Raw genomic sequence first — 18120 nt, 5'->3', positions numbered from 1 at the left:
TCAAGATCTAATGCTCTTAACTATCTGATGTTCTTTCCCTCCCTGTTGTAGTTTGCATCTGTTGAAAAGAGCCCACACAGCATTACAGGGAAGATATAGGACATGGCATTTTACATCAAGAACATCACATGAAGGGGGAATTTTTTGTGGTGAAGAAAACAAAAGCACTTTGCAAATTTTAAGTATTATACAAACATATTATTACTGAATGAATGAAAAAGCATTTATTAAGCACTTTTTACTGTATGCCGAGCACTGTGTTCAATACTGGGGATATAAATACAAAATCAAAGACAGTCCCTGCCCTTAAGACACCACTGTAATGGGTGTTGTAGTTTGCATCTGTTGAAAATAGCCCACATAGCATTACAGGGTAGATACAGGACATGGCATTTTATATCAAGAACATCACATGTAGGAGGAAATTTTTTTTCCTTCTCTTTCCTCTTCAGATTAATCACTTGACTAAATTTTTAGATTCATAGGATATGAGACCTGAAAAGGAACCCAGGAGATCATACATGACACTGAAGCCCACAGGGGTGAAGTAATTTGCCCAAGGACATAGAGCCAGTTAGTAGTAGAGTCAAGATTAGAATTCAGATTTTAGGATTCATAGTTTTATGCTCTTTGCCTCCACCCTGCTTTTTGAATGTCTTTTCAAATTCAACAGTTTCTAATATCTGATCAACCAAAAGCTTCCATGTTTAGAACTACTGAATTTTTCCTTAGAATTGGGATGTATTCATTCTTTCCTTTCTTTTAAACATTTTAAATTTATAAACATTTTAAACATTTTAAAATTATAAACCTATTAACTGTAAAACATGAGTCATCAGAAAAATACACAAAACAAAGAACTTACTTAAATCTGAGCATTTAACAAAACAGAACCAAACAAAAAATGTTCATTCTGTGTCCCCTTCTTTGCTTTCATTTTTTTTATATATCTGTAATAGTAGTCAATGTGTTCTGCTGATCTTACTTTATATCACTTCGTCTTTCCATTCTTCCTTATAATCTTCATATTTATTTTTACAGGACTATAATAATATATTAATTCATTAATGTGTGAGATAGATGAAGCTTCCTCAGTCAAGTGCTAAACTGTGCTCCAATTCCTCTAGCAAGGTAAACATTGCAAAAGACTGCTAGCCTGACCTCCAGAGGCTTCCTGCTTATCTGTCTTTAGGCAGAACTTCTAAATGGTTATCAAAAGTCCTCCCGATTCATTGTCTCTGGGCAAATATTTCCAAATAAGGGTCTTAGAAAGCCGAGTTTAGATTGTGCACTCTGAAACCCAGTCAATGAGAAGAAGGGTTCAGGAATGGGGAGGGGGTATCGAGTTAGGACTATAAAACTCTATTCCCTGCTAACAGACTTTGTACTCCCTGGCTGCCGCTGCTTGAGCAACAAGGGCTGTGCCCTTTCTCATGAGAAAGAATAAAATCTTTTCTGATCTCTGACTCAGCCTCCGACCTTTTAATTCTAGTGTGGCCGTTGTCCCACACATTAACAATCATTTTATTAGCCCAGGAAGGAACTTCCTGGCATGGCCTCATTCTCCTGATTGGTAATTGCTTCTACCGACTGCCAAATTACATGCTTCCCTTCAGTCCCTCTTTTCTAACCATAGCCTCTTCACCAACAGGCTTGCCCTCCATGCCTAAAATGCTTTTGCATATACTTTTCCCCCTATCACCTCTACCTCCCCTCCCCCTTCACTACCCTCTAGACACTATGAACCATGATTAAACCAACTCTACTGTTAATCCTGGCTGGGATATAAATCCCAGCCCTACTCACTATCCCTATAACTTTTTTGGACCAAAGTACTGACAGCCCTCCCTGGATAAACACTCCCCCCAAAATCTCTGCCATTACAATGGTGTCTTTAGGGCAGAGACTGTCTTTGATTTTGTATTTATATCCCCAGTATTGAACACAGTGCTCAGCATATAGTAAAAAGTGCTTAATAAATGCTTTTTCATTCATTTAGTAATAATATGCTTGTATAATACTTAAGATTTGCAAAGTGGTTTTTTCTTCACCACAACTCTATAAAGCTGAGCAGCGAAAGTATTACTATCCTCATCTTACAGATAATTTTACATTTGATTTAACTGCTATTATTTTAACCTTTACATTGTATTTAACCTTGAAATAACTTCCTACCACTTATAAACAGGCTGAGATCTAAATGGGTTGAGAATATTCCCACCCTGGGAAGCCTCCTTAACTAACAAAAATCACAGCCTTTCAAGCTGACAGATTAACAGGGTGTAAAAGGTAAAATGACTTGCCCAACATTACACAACTCTGTGGCAGGATTCAAACCCAGGTCTCCTGACTTCAAAGACAAAAGAAAAACAATCTCTGTCTTCAAGGAGCTTGTATTGAGAGAATACAAGATACTCAAAAATATGTAAATACAAGTGAATTTGAGGAGAGAGGGTGAGAGAGGGTGGGAGAGGGGGGCACATTATCAATCAGGGGAAATCAGCAAAAGCTTCCCATAGTGATGGTAGGGTTTGAAGAAAGTTAGGGATTCTAGGGGTCAGGAATGATGAGGAAGTATATCCCAGGTATGGGGAGAAAGTCCACACAAAGACATTAAGGTGAGAAGTGGAATGCCAATTTTACTGAAGAGCAAATAGGCCAGTTCAGCTAGAACTTAGAGACAATGTGAAGAATTTTTAAAAGCCAAAGAGTGGAATCAACCCCAGAACCAATGAAGAATCTTAAGTAGAAGAGGGACAAGATCTAACTTGTGCTTTGGGAAGATTTTGGCAGCTATGTGGAAGTTGAGTTGTACAGAGAAAATACTGGAAGTAGAGAATCCAAAAGGGAGGATTCAATTATTACCTCCATGCAGATAATTCTCAGATCCAGTCAGCCAGTCCTAATTTCTCTCCTGACCTGCAGTCTCAACTCTGCAACTGCTTACTGAACATTTTGAACTGTATATCCCATAGATATCTTAAACTTAAAATGGAACTCATTATCTCCCCCTTTCTGAAACCCTACCCTCTTCTGAAATTCCCTCTTTGTCAAAGGCACTGTGTGACATAGCAACCTAAAAAAAAAAAAAACTCTTAGAGATATCTCAAGGTAGGAACAGAAAGTTTATTTCAATTCTCAAGAATTGGGTGTCCTCTCACCAGGATGCTTCTGATGAAAGGAGACAAATTGCACAAGCAGAAAGCCAGATTAAATAGCCCTAACAAAAAAAGAACCCTAGGGGTTAATAACAATAATAATAACTAACATTTGGGGCAGCTAGGTGGCGCAGTGGATACAGCACCTGCCCTGAAGTCAGGAGTACCTGAGTTCATAATACGGCCTCAGACCAAACACTTGACACTTACTAGCTGTGAGACCCTGGGCAAGTCACTTAACCCCAACTGCCTTAAAAAAAAAAATTTTTTTTTAAAAAATAGCCCTAACAGTGAGATTCCCCCTCTCACCAACTGACCAATATTTTGGCTTACAATCTAAGCACGAAAATCTATTCCCAGAGACAGAGAACAAAGAAACAATAAATATATAGATAGATATAGATAGATAGATAGATAGATAGATAGATAGATAGATATAGATATATATATCCATCACCTTAGTTTGCTGCAAAAATGAACAATTTAGAATGTGCGATCAAGCTAGACGCTGGTGTAGGAAGGTTACCATGACCGAATTAGGGGGTACAGGAGGAGGTTTCAAAGTTTCAGGCTTGGCAGTCTTTAACTACTGACCTAACACTGGGGGAACTACAGAAATCCATGCTTATCCTATTCTGCCTCATGAACTTATTTCCAAGTTCAGCATAATCTTATCCCAAACCTTAATTACACTGAGGAGTCTTCACAGGGGCATCCCACTCAGCACCAACTTACCAGTCACCCAGGCTCAGAATCTCTGTAACATCCTAGACTTTTCACTTTCTCTCACCATCCCACATATCAGTCAATCATTCAGTCAATAAATGTTTATTAAGCACCTACTAAGTGCCAGACATTGTGTTAAGTGGAGGGGATACAATACAAGGAAGCTGAAAAGAGAGAGGGGATCCCCTCCCCCACCACTCCTTAACTGCAGGGGCACGATGAAGTTCAGCCCAAAGGAATGCAACAGGTAGGAAATGAAGAGATGTGGTGCCTTGAAACCCTCTTTAAATAGAAGTTTTGGAAACATTCTTTTGTTCCACCCTCCAGCTCTCCAAACAGAAAAGAGTAAAGGGTAATGAGAGTGCTGATAATTTATAAGTATCAAGACTGATTCAATCTCCCAGGATGATGAATTTCCTGATAATGAGATTCCCAGGGGTCCTATCCAATCTATTGCTAAATTTTACATATCAGAGAATTGTGGATACCACAAACAGGATTAAAATGTAATTGGGAAATATATATACATACATATATTTCCATTACATGTAAAAACAATTTTTTACATTTGTTTTTTAAAATTGAGTTCCAAAATCTATCTCTCTATCCACTCCTCCCCATAAGGCAAGCAATTTTATATCCTTAATACATGTACAGTTACACAAAACATATTTCCAACTAGCCATGTTGCAAAAAAAAAAAAAAATAAACAAACAAACAACACAGACCTCCCAAAAAAAGAAAGGAAAAAAAAAATAAAAATAAAAAAGTTTTTAAAAAATGTTTCAATCTACATTCAGACTCCAACAGTTCTTTCTCTGGAAATGAATAGCTTTTTTCATTATAAGTCCTTCAGAATTGTCTTGAATCATTTGATTGCTGAGAATAGTTAATAAGTTAATTTACAGTTGGTCATCATACAATAAAGAATGTAAAGCACTTTGTAAATTTTTGAAAGCATTTAAAAGCATTCAGACATTATAGTACTGAAATAATTAAATGGATTTTTATGACCTTCCTCATTTAGAAGTTCCCTACAACAAAACAGATGGAAAGATATATAAATCAATTATTAAATGTTTACTATATTCCAGTACTTACAGTGGAATATAAATACACGTGGGAAAAAAAATAGTTCCTGCCCTCCAGGAGCTTCATTCCAAAGGAACTGAAAGGGGTAGGGGAAAGTACTTGCCTGGGGGCAAGGTAGAAAAGTAGGAGAGTTATGGGTTGGGTCCCAGGTTTGAAGTCAGCTTGGGTGTCATGAGTACTTCCTTAAATGGAAGAGAACTCACTCTTTGAAGAAGACTGTTAGGGGTGAAGGTGTTTCCAGCATGAGAAGACTGCTGGTAGAAGCAGAGGTAGAGAAGTCCTCAGGTAAGTCATAGGCCTAGTTTGAAGAGATGCAGATCACAGCCCATCCATTGCTATTCATCTTATTCAGCTGCTACTCATAGCTTCTACTGAATTCACACAAAGGTTCCACCTAAAATCTCAGGTACTGGATGCCTTCCTCAACTTCTCTTGATCTCAAAAGGATTATCAATAGAGGGCTTGGGTTCTCAGCTATTATCACTAATACTGCAGGTGAAGAAATTAATCCTCAAAGAGGCTTATCTTGCCCATGGTCAAACAACTAGTAAGTATGATTCAAAGCCAACAACTGGAGTCGGGAAAACCCGAATTTAAATTCAGTCTCAGACACTTATTAGCTGTGTGACCCTGAGCAAGTCATTTCACCTCTGTTTGCCTCAGTTTCCTCGTCTGTTAAAAGGGGATATAATAGCACCTACCTCCCTGAGTTGTTGTGAGGATCAAATGAGATAATAATAGTAAAGTGCTTAGCAAAGTGCTTGGCACATAGTAAGCACTATATAAATGTTGGCTGGGGGGAAAAGGGGTCTTTATTGACCCCAAGTTAGCATATGTTTAGGGGACTGCAAGTAGACCATATTGGCTAGAAAGTAGAGGTCATGAGCAGTATGAGACAAAGCTTTAGGTTGTGAAGGGTCTTCAGTGCCAGGCTAAGTATCTCACCTTAATTCAATAGGCAGTGTAGAGCCCCCGAAGATTTTGAGCGGAATGACGTGATCAGAGCTGTGTATTAGAATCAGGCAGCAATATGTAAAATGGATTGGAGGGAAGACAGCCATTCAGATTGGAGTCTCATTAGACAAGCTGCCTACTATGAAGCTATTTCCATTGCTTAGGGACTTATCTCTTAAGAGAGAATTTTTTGCTTAACTCAGGTGTTGGGACATTCAAACACAAAAGAAAGAAGCTGACTTGTTTACCCCTGCTAAATCAACAAGACAGTATTGAAAAAACAAAATACATGGAAATTCCCCAAGGGAGGTCACAGGAATTTCAGGGCACATTAATTTGCTGGCTAAGAATCAGCCCTTGTTAGTGTTTCGTTAACAGGAAGTAGAAATGAAAAACAAGCACTCTCCACATTTACAGAAAAACTTGCCAGCCCGTGAATAAGTAATTTTGTTCTTTGTGGTACTTCATGTCTTCTAAAACAACAACATTTTTGTTTGTGTGGTACCTCTTCCTCTGTACCTTTGGAGACATTTCACAAATTTCTGTGGCCAAAGAAAGTCATGGTCTGATGGCTATACTTCCACTGATACTCCTCTGCCCTCAGGTTCTCAGGTGACAAACGCTGATCCCCAGGCACTCAAAACCTCAGTAGTAAATTAGACACAACCTGCCAGAGCTCGAGTCCTGCTGGCTTCTCTTCAAGAGCTCAGCTTTGCCTCCAACACTGATGGAAGCATGGGACAAGGAGGTTAGTGGAAAAACTGTCTTTGAACAAGGCGAAAAAAAACCTAAAAGGGAAGCAGATTCCCATTACATCTGCTGCCCAAAATCTAATCTACATCCCTAGCCCTCAGCACAATTAACCTTGAAATCTCCCCTAAATCTCAATCATTAAGTTTGACTGCAGAGCTGAGATGGCCAGCAGGGCTTTTTCCCTTCAAGGTGCTTGATGTGATAGATAGGATCTGCCTCTTAAGACTAAAGTAGATAGAGACAGAGATGGAGAAAAAGAAATCAATCTGATTTCACTGACATAGGGAACTCCTCCCACCAGGGCAGTTCAGCACCACAACTTAAGAGAGCTGCCTGGAGTGGTATCAAACTCAAAAAGAAACTGGAACCATTGTTAATCGATGCATAAGGATCCTTGTGGGCTGTATACATATATACATGCATATATACATATATAATACATACATATATATAGCAAAACTCAAAGAAATGAGGTATACATCTGTGTGTACACAATATACATATATGCCTGTGTATACATGTAAATATACACATACATACATATATGTGTATGTGTATAAACATATACAGGCATACCTCGTTCTTTTGAGCTTCACTTCATTACACTTTACAGAGGTTGAGTTTTTTTTTTTAACCAAATTTAAGGTTTGTGGCAACCCTGCATCAAGCAAATTTATCAGCTCCAATTTTTTACAACAGCTTGTGCTCACATGGTGTCTCTGTGTTACATTTTGGTAATTCTCACAATATTTCAAACTTTGTCATTATTATGATATCTGTTATGGTGATCTGTGATCAGTGTCTTTGATGTTACTATTGTAATTGTTTTGGGGCACCAAGAACTGCGCCCATATAAGATGGCAAACAATCAACAAATGTGTTTTGACTGCTCCACCAAAGGGCTGTTCCCTGTCTCTCTCCCTCTCCTCAGGCCTCCCTATTTCCTGAGATAAAACAATGCTGAAATTAGGCCAATTAATAACCCTACAATGGCCTCTAAGTGTTCAAGTGAAAGGAAGAGTCAATTGATGAGGTAAATTTCATTGTTCTCTTGTTTTAAGAAATTGTCACAGCCACCCCAACATTCAGCAACCACCACCCTGATCAGTCAGCAGCCATCAGCAGAGCCAAGACCCTCCACCGACAAAAAGAGTATGACTCATCAAAGGCTCAGATGATGGTTAGCATTTTAAGGTATGTACATTCTTTTTTTAGATATAATACTATTGCACACTTAATAGAATATGGTGATAGTGTAAACATAACTTTTATATGTACTGGGAAACCAAAATCCGTGTGACTCGCTTTATTGTGATATTCACTTTATTGCAGTGGTCGGGGAACCGAACCCATAATATCTCCAAGGTGTGTCTTTATGTGTCAATATAAATACAATAAAATAGAATAGCCACGTCTTATAGTATTTATTTTATTAAATATTTCCCACTTACATCTTAATCGTGTTCAGGCTGCACTCAGGAGTGTTGTGGGCCACATGGGTTTGACCTCTGGCCTAGGGCACTGAGAGGTTACGTGATTTGGCCAGGGTCACACAGTCAGCATGTCTCAAAGACAGGATTTGAATCTATATATTCCTGACTTTGAGGTGGACTCCCTAGCCTTCATACTATGCTGCCTATCTAAGATAATGACAAAGTAGAGGTTTGGAAGGAGAAATATTAATCTGTCACTGAGAACAACTGAAAGATAAGAAAGGGAAGCGGACACAAATTAATCTCTGAGAAGACGCCTCCTGGAAGTCATGACAAAGAGCATATGCTCTCAAAACAACGAGGGGTGCTGGACAGGTGAATATGCATCACTGGGACACAGTCAAGAGAATTAGTGAAAAATGAACCTTTAAAGAACCAAATGACAAACCGAGCCCACGCGGCGATATCCTGCAGGAGACACGTATTAGCTGTGTGATTGCGGGGAGGTCACATAACCCCTCAAAGACTCAGTTTCCTCACTACTGAAATGCACTTTCTACCTTACAGGGTTCCTTGAGGAAAGTGCTTTGCAGACCTTAAAGTGCTATGTAAATGTGCATGATCCCTATTTGAAAGTTTTCTTCTTGACACAGTATTCAGGAAATGTTCTCCTGCCTCCATTACATCTTCATCAGTCCCTCAGTCAGTTCTCAGTTTCCTTACCTTGGTATTCCTTTAACCAGAGCCTCTCCAATTTTATTAATAAAACTCACTTGTTCTTAGACTGTGGAATAAATAATTTGTGGCTGTAAGAAGAGAATTAGGGTTTGGGGAACACATACAGTTCTACCAAAAGGAGTGATGATCATGAAAAGTTAGATTTCTAGTTTTGCTTCTTCATGTTTGACCCCTTTAATCCTATCCTACTTATGTTAGGAGAAACTCCCAGGCCGCCATTTTTGCAATGGTGGTGTTTGTTATCAGAAGAACTGTCTTCTGGGAACTCAGATCACATGATGAAGTGTAGAAATCTCCATTATATTTAGGTATTATTCTTCCTTGCTATCGTTCCCATGTCAGCAAATGCTTTATTTATGACCAGAAACTTGATTACTCTAATTCTTACTATTATTAGATGTATGTCCATAAAGTGGAAAGAAATCAATGTTCTCTCCTTCCTCATCACTCGCAACACTTTGTTTAGATGTTACCTACTATACTTAGGATACTTTCAATAAATATATGACACAGCCTTTACTAAACTGTAATCTCGTCGAGGTTATGGATTATATTTTTTTGGAGAGGTTCCTACATTCCCAGTAGCTAGCAGGCTACCCTATACATACTCTGAAAGTGGTAGCAAGATCAAAAGCCCTGTACTCTTCAAAAAAGAACCACTCTGATAGACAGATAAGAACATTAAACTACACTCTAGTCGGGAGGACCTGACTTGACAGTTACTAGCTGTGTGACCCTGGGCAAGTCACTTAACCTCAACTGCCTCGCCAAAAAGCAAAAACAAACAAACAAATAAACTATACTCTACCCAAAACTATATTACTACAGTGAAACAGATGCTTACTCAGTTATCCAGCAAATTCAGTATCATCTTTAAAATAAGTTGATTTGGATAATGCACTGCCTATTAATTATCTCCACCTGGAGTTCTGCTAACATCTCAAACTCACCAATTCAAAACTGAAATCTTCCTCTTTCCTCAAAAACCTGATTGATCCTCCTCCAGTCACTTAAACTACAAATCTTAGAATCACTTTTAATTTTTTTTTTTTTGGCTAAGCAATGGGGTTATGTGACTTGCCCAGGGTCACACAGCTAGTAAATGTTATGTGTCAGAGGTCGGATTTGAACTCAGGTCCTCCTGAATCCAGGGCCAGTGCTCTATCCACTTCATCACCTAGCTGCCCCAGAATCACTTTTGACTATCCCTTCCCCCATCCCCCTATTCAATCAGCTGCCAAGTCCTCTAGAGTCTATCTTCACAATATCGCCTCAACCTGTCCTTTTGCTTTTCCACTGCTACCACCTTAATTCAGACCCTTAACAATACTTCCCCATTAAGAGATGTCTCAAAAGTAGAATGGGCTGCCTCTGGAAGTAATAGATTTCTTTCTTGCTATCAGAAATCTTCAAGCAGAGGATAAAAGACCATTTGTCAAGGATATTGCACTGTGGATTCCTGTTTCATGGGTTAGGAATGGAAGCAAGGTAGATACTGAGCTGTGGATAAATACTCCTGGGCCAAGGTTCAAGGAAAGACTGAAAAATAATGGCCCAGAATCAAGGAATCAGTTGTACCTGGCCAGTATCAGAATGCAGGGCAACAAAAGAGTGCTGAACTGAGGGGCCAGAAGTACATAGCAGCATCTAGATTAAAAGCAAGGATCAGAACCAGCTTAGAGTCATGGAGTCTGAGCAAAATGAAAGCTTGATACCAGGATGCCAACTTCTCTCCCACACATTTCCCAGGACTCAATCCCTTCACTGGCATGTGTATTTTATAGCCAGCTTTGCTTTCCAGCTTCCTTTAAGTTGCAGCTGGATAGCTCCTGTCCCCACCGCCAGCTTTACTCTCTAAGAAAGTAGCCACCTTGAATACCCCATTAGCCCTTCAGGTTGATGTTTTCCAACGATCTCTCTTTAGCTTTCTTCTCTTTTCTCTCTAGATCCTCTCCTCAGCAACCTCACTGACTCGCAGGGCTACAGCCTGTATGCAAATGTCTCCCAAACACCTCTTCTCCCTCACAAACTCTAGACTTACATTTCCAGTTGTCTGTCTGCGGCATGTAATCCTCATGCCCTACTAAGCGCCTCACAAACTGATTTTATTATCCTTCTCTAAAAACTGCTCCTCGATTTACTCATTTTTTTTTAATCAGTAGATGACGACAGAACCAACTTCCCACATTCAAAATCTTGGACTTTTCCTTCTCTCTCCCCTCTTGTAACCAATCAGAGAATCAGAGATTCTTAGAGTTGGAAAGGAGTTCAAAACTAGCTAGTCTAATCCAAAAATGAACAGAAATCTATTTCTACAACTTCCCTGAGAAGTACTTATCCCAGACTTTGCTCGAAGACTTCTAGTGAAGGGAAAACCCACTACACCTGCCAAGGCAGTTCTCTCTGCTTTTGTGATACCAATTATCATTAGGAAAGCTCAGCTCGGTGGCACAGTAGATTGCATGCTAGACTTGGAGTCAGGAAGACTCATCTTCCTGACTTCAAATCTGGCCTCAGATACTCACTAGCTATATGACCCTGGGCAAATGACTTAAACCTTGTTTGCCTCACTTTCCTCATCTGTAAAATGAGCTGGAGAAGGAAATGGCAAACCACTCCAGTATCTTTGCCTCCCCCCCAAAAAACCTCCAAGTGAGGTCACGAAGAGTCAGACACAACTGAACAACAACAAAACACTGTTACGACATTTTTCCTTATGTTGAATTGAAATCTGTCTCTTTACAACTTCAATCCATTATGACCCCTAGTTCTGCCCTCTGAAGCCAAATAAAATCAATTTAATCTCCTTTCCATGTGACATGCCTTCGAATACTTGACGATAGCTATCATGTTCCTTTGAGTCTTTTCTAATCTAACAACCCCCAGTTCCTTCAACTGATACTCAGCTGACATAAGACTCAGGGCCTTTAAGCATCTTGGTTGTCCTCCTCGGGGCACCTTCTCATTTACTTTCCTAATGCCCAGAACTAAATGCAATGCTTCAGAAGTGATCTGACCAGGAAAAAATACAGTGAGAGAATAACCTCCCACCTTCTGGACACTATACCTCTCAATGTAACTTCAGGTTTTAATTGTTATTTTAGCTGGTGTCACACTGTTACTGTAAAGTTGACATTTTTAATCCATTTTGTAGTACTTTCCATTGGTTCTATTTAATTTTATAACATTCAGCCCAACATTCTAACTTGTCAAGATCTTTTTTGGGATCCTGACTCAGACATCCAGTGTCTTAGCTATACCTCCTAGCACAGTAGTCTTTCACCAGCACTTAGCTTCTTGGTGCCTCTCATATGGTTTCATGCTCTGAATTATGTACATTTGTGAACACTTCACACTTCCTATTAAGCTCTAAGCTTGTTGACAATAGAGGGTGACTGATTTATCTCTGTTTTTCCTGTATCACTTAGTGCAGTGACTTGCACACTCAATAAATGTTGAGTGAATTTAATTGAAATTTGGAGTGGTGATACAACTTTAACGCAATTATCTGTACATGTGGTCCTCATTTCACCAAGGAATTACATAGCCCTCTGCTGTGAAGTTGTGTGTCTGACCTACAAGCAATCATTGGAGCTCAGAGTTTCCAGATTGAACAGAAGGTACCTCTTAAAGATTGGTATCATTTGTTCCCATAGCACATTTTGGTACATAATTGGCATTATGTAACTGCTCTGTCCAGCTGTATGTACTGGGAGGATTCTAGATTCTACAAGGCAATGTGTTCTCAAGATAGAAACACAGACACAATGAAGGTGAAAGCTGGAAAGGACCATCTGTTTCAATCACCTCATTGCACAGATGAGGGAAACAATTCCTGACAGGGGGAGGGAAAGAAGAGACTTGCCCAAGGTCATGCAGCTGATACTTTAAAGCTTAGCCTAGAATACTTTCTTTCCTCTGTTTTGGAAGCAAATGGTCCAAGAATTGTCGGGACAGTTCAGTTGTCTTTCTCTGACCACTTTATTGATGTAGCATTTGTTCATGGATCTTCTACAATGTCACACTTTTATCTCTGATGTTGTACCCAGCCCTACTCTATCCCTACCCCTCAAAAAAAATTTTCCAAAAATAATTCTCAGGTCTTCTGACTCCAAGTCCAAAATGCTAATCCACTCCCCTCCCCCAGCTGCCTCAGTATTTATTTATACCCTCTCTACCTTCTCACCCTAAAAAGCACATATTCTTCACCTCTATTTGACATGTGTGTGATAACCCTGATTTAAATCTCTGCCCAAAAAGGATTTTGCCTGATAATTTGCAGTGTGGGCAGTGAGAATGATCAGAACCCAAAGAGAATCCATATTCCTGGTTTAGGGCACAGTGTTATATCCCAGCTGCTTAAGGATTCTTCTAGTCAGCTGCTGAAACATCTGTATTTTGATTATGTTCTCTAGCCCCTTAAAAAAAAGTTTTTATCTTAATTATTGAATGTCTTGTGGTAATAAATAGCAACATATTCAACATTAAAATGAACTAATGAAAAGCAGCTTGTGCTTTACATATTAAGATAAAACAGCACAAAAACAGGAGTTCAATGCTTTATTGCAATCCATAAAACAAAGGAAAACCTGTTATAATGTTTTAAAAACTGAGATCACAAATAGCAAAAGATTTTTTTAAAAAAAAGTGAGATGTAACTTAATTAAAATAATGATAGTATTGGAATTGTCTTAGGAAGATTCTGAAGATCATCCGGTAAGATAAGGTGCCAAGCACTGAGGCTCTCTCAAGCTGAACTGCCAAGCATTCAAACTCTTCCGCCGAGAGCACATCTCTGATGGGCAGGCCATGGAGCCCAAATGCCAAAGATACATTTACCTAAAAGACTATTTTACGGAAGATTCAGGCAAGGCAAGGGCTCACACAAAGGTCAGATGAAGCGATACAAGGATACTCTCCAGGTCTCTCAGAAGAACTTTAGTATCGATTGAGAGACACGGGAGATAGTGGGACAGGATCATACAGCGTGGGACGCCTATATCAAAGAAGGTGCTGTGTTCTGTGAGCAAAGCAGAACTGCAGCAGTACAGAGGAAATGGAAGATGAGCAAATCTAGAGACATCTCCATCCTAAATGTTCAAACTATTTATGCCTGACCTGTGGTTGAGCCTTCTGAGCTAGTAGTTGACTGATTCGCCACAGCTGAATACACTATTCTTGACTTTAACATCATGATGTCATTAGTCCTCTTCAAGTATGAAGGATGAACCATGATAGTTTAACAGCTTGACTAGTAAGCACCCTATCTAGAGGGGACTCTGTCTTAATCTGACCTGCTACGAAGAGAGAATTAGAAATAAAGGAAGACAAATCTCTAGGAATAAATTTTTTATTCATGTTAGGATATACCAACACAATAAAAATCACATTTTAACCTAAATTAATTTAGGGATTTAGTGCTATATACATCAAACTATCTAAATAGGAACTGTTAATCACCTTGGTCTCAGGGATGTTATCTCCTCTCAGAGTTGACATGACAATACTCTCTTTCTTGGGTCTCCAAAGCTATCAGTGAACTCTTAATTCAAATCTAATAGTCTTTTCTCGCCGTTTCTTATCTTCAACCTCTCTTTAGCATTCAACATTGCTGATTGACGTCTCCTGTTTGCATATTATCCACCACCACCACCCCCATAAGAATGGGAGCATCTTGAGATTTTGCCTTTCTTTGTATCCCCAAGACTTAGTACAGTACCTGACATATAGTAGATATTTAATAAATGTTGACTGACTAAGCTAATATTGTATTCTCTTGTATTGATTTACTGTCCATCTGAGTACCTTTATCAGTTTTGCCCTCCATTATGAGCTTCAAACAAACACTTCAGGAATGAAGAAGCACTGGGTTTGGTATCAGAGGACCTGGGGTTTGAGCCCCAATATTGCCATTTACCGTGTGTCCTTGGGCAAGTAATTTCACTTCCCTGAATCGATTTCCTCCACTATAAAATGAGACTAATAATATTTAAGACCCCCTTCACAAACTCTGAGGAACAAAAAGATGCTGAATGGAAGATCAATTGCAAACCATAAAGTGCTACATAAACGGAGGCTAGGATTAAGTGCGCATGACCCTTCTCACATAAGACCTAGTCTGCAATCACACACGATCATCATTTAGCAAATCACTTTTAAAATAATAATGTTAAATACAAACCCTGGCAAAGTGGTCATTCCCAAGAAGTGTCTGCAAAAGAAGAGGCAGCCGTCTTTCCAGATGAAGCTTCTGGCACAGCTCTGTTAGTTCTTCTTTGCCCAGATATCCTGTACCAGTCGTATCACAACTGAGGTAGACTTCCTTGAGCTGGGACACGTACTTGTTCTCTTCTTCCTCGTCCATCCCATAGCACCCTACATGAGTCAATGCAAGAAAATGAAAAAGTAGCATAGTTAAGAAAAATTGTTATACTCCTTCCCCCCATACACACACACACAAACACACACACACACACACACACACACACACACAAACACACACACACACACACACAATTAGTTAATCTAATTTTCCAACCCATCAGGAAATGACATGAAGCTCTGTAGAGAAGCCCTCCTTAGGGTTACAAAGATGGGAAAATTCTGTTCCCCTATGACAAAAGAAATCAGAAGAACATCACTGTGACCCTAGGAACGGAATAGGAACACTAAATCCATAGAAACACAGAATTTAAAGTTAGAAGGGAACTTAAGAAATCATTTAATCCAAACCCCCTTATTTTACAAATGAGGAAACTGAGGCCCAGAAAGGTAAAGTGACTTAAACAGGGTCACAGAGTAAGGAACAGAATCAGAATATAAACCCAGACCCTCTGACTCCAAAGCCAGTGTTCTTTCGCTTCGTCATACCCATTATTCTACTGTAAAATAAGAAAGTCGATAATGTTTACTAAAACATCATTCAAAAGGGGGAGATGTATCAAATAGATTAACCAGAAACATCTATGGGGAAGAAATACTTTAGATCTCTCTCTCATTTCTGCCTGCCTGTCACACTGGAAACTAACACTCAATATATCCAAAGTTGAAGTTATTCTCTCTAATAATTACCCTACTCTCCAAATGGCATTATTTTTATTGATAGCATTACTATTCTACCAAGTACTCAGGTTCTTAACCTCAGAGACGTACTTGACTATTGCCTCTTTCTCACCTATAATATTCAGTCAGTTGCTAATTCCTACCTTCATGGTCTTTCAATTCAATTCCCATCTTTCCACTCACATGGCCATAATACCAGTCCATACCCTTAACACCCAACTTGAGGTACAGAAATAGTTTCTTAGCTCATCTCCCAGCCTACAATCTCTCCCTTTCTCTTTCCCCTCCCCCTCTCCAATCCATCCTCCACATGGCTCCAAAATAATCTTCCCAAAGCATGAGATTGGCCCTACAACCCACCTGCTAAAAAGCCTTCACTGGGTCCCTAATGATTCTAGGATAAAATAAAACTCTTTATCCTGGTATGTAAGGTCCTCTACAATCTGGTCCCAATCTATCTTTCCATCTTCATTCCCTGTTTCTATTCTTCAAGTACTCTGTGCTTCAGACAATTTGGCCTGCTAGCTCTCCTCTAAATCTTATATACCATCTCTCTTTTCTACACTGACAACAGCTGTCTTCCACCAGAATGTCTTCCATGTCTATCATGACTGTTATTCATCCTTCTCACCCTGGAAAATAACTATGCTCCAGCAGCTTTCTCATTCTGGAAGATAATTTCACCCTTGCGGCCCCTTCCTGATTGGTCACATCCTCCTGAAACCTCCATTTTAAGGAAAGTACCAGGCCAGCCACATTCATTCCTTCACTCCTCTCTGTACTCCATGTTTGACTCTTTGCACTTTAATTTTTCCTCCATGACACTTTCCCTTTCTACTCCCCCCTCCACAACAAACCTCTATCCACTTTTCAGTTCCTTTTATGTGTCATCTTCCCCTGTTAGAATGTAAGCTTCTTGCGGACAGGGACCACCTTTCTTTTTGCTTGCATGTATATTCCCAGCACCTAGCACAGTATCGGGCAAACTGCAGCAGTTTCTTAATAAATGCTTGTTGATCTGACTCAATTTCCTTCATTCCTACCTTCCTACAAGGCTCAGGTCAGATGTCACCTCCTCTTTGTAAATTTCTGATTCCCCTGAGGCTGAAAATCTTTTCTTCCTCCTCTAATTTTCCTGGAATGTTTTTTTCTGGATCTTTTCTTCACTCCAATCATTCTCTTGTACTATATGTAACCACAAATGTGTGGCATCCTTACTCCCAGGTGAAGGTAAGTTCCTTGAGGGCAGAAACTGTGTCATTTTTGTCTAGCACCTAATAAATATTTGTTGAATAAATGAATGAATTCCATTCCACTCAATAAATATTTATTCAGTGCCCACTATATGCTATGACAAACAGTGGGGAAGAAGCACAGAAATTTTATCCTAGAATCATTAGGGACCCAGTGAAGGCTTTTTAGCACATGGGTTATAGGGCCAATCTCACGTTTTAGGAAGATTATTTTGGAGTCATGTGGAGGATGGATTGGAGAGGGGGAGGGGAAAGAGAAAGCGAGAGATTGTAGGCTGGGAGATGAGCTAAGATTCTATTGGAATGGTAGAGTTCTTTTTTTTTAATGAGTCCAGTTCTGAGTTAGAATTTCAGATGTGATATTTTAGTAGTTCAAGAAGATATTGCAAAAAACAAAACAAAACAAAAAAGAATGATATTGCAGTGACTAGACAAGCTTGAAATTCTTATCTGGCTTCTCAATATAAAACTTGCGGTTATGCATATAACATGTGGTTATCTTTCCTGCCTTAAAATGATTAGCTGTTCGCACTGTGCTATTTCCAGGATTAGCAGCTAGGTGTCCGGAGTCAGGAAGACTCATCTTCCTGAGTTCAAATCTGGCTCGGGTGCTCACTAGCTGCGTGACCCTGGGCAAGTCACTTAACCCTATTTGCCTCAGTTTCCTCAATTGTCAAATGAGCCGGAGATGGAAATTGCAAACCAATTCAGTATTTTTGCCAAGAAAATCCCAAATGAGGTCACAAAGAGTCAGACACAACTGAAAATGACTCAACAACACTACTTCCAGTATACACAGACATGGCTAAAAACACTTGAGGCAGTATGGAGGTAAGAAATGATCACTATTCTGTAAGCTGGGCAGAAACAGTCTGCCCAATTATTAGAAAGCAGGGCATAACACTAATATGATGCTTGAGTTCTGAAATAGTCTCAAAGTGAGTAAAATTT

The 18120-nt window shown here is 39.4% G+C and overlaps 1 protein-coding gene across 6 annotated transcripts in view; it reads right to left on the bottom strand.

The window, feature by feature from the left end:
• Positions 1–18120, bottom strand: part of NINL (ninein like) — a 184330-nt gene that overhangs the window by 106749 nt on the left and 59461 nt on the right. For all 6 annotated transcript variants that reach the window (XM_027853948.1, XM_027853953.1, XM_027853950.1 and 3 more), the window contains exon 2: positions 15036–15229. In XM_027853948.1, the coding sequence (XP_027709749.1) occupies positions 15036–15218 (183 nt within the window). In that variant the 5' untranslated portion in view covers positions 15219–15229. The remainder of the gene's footprint in view (positions 1–15035; positions 15230–18120) is intronic.

The sequence above is a fragment of the Vombatus ursinus genome, unplaced genomic scaffold (genome assembly GCF_900497805.2).
Source record: "Vombatus ursinus unplaced genomic scaffold, bare-nosed wombat genome assembly UNPS02010219.1, whole genome shotgun sequence".
NCBI classification, from domain to species: domain Eukaryota; kingdom Metazoa; phylum Chordata; class Mammalia; order Diprotodontia; family Vombatidae; genus Vombatus; species Vombatus ursinus.
Note: the sequence above shows the minus strand (reverse complement) of the source record. Positions and strands in the feature narration are given on the sequence as shown.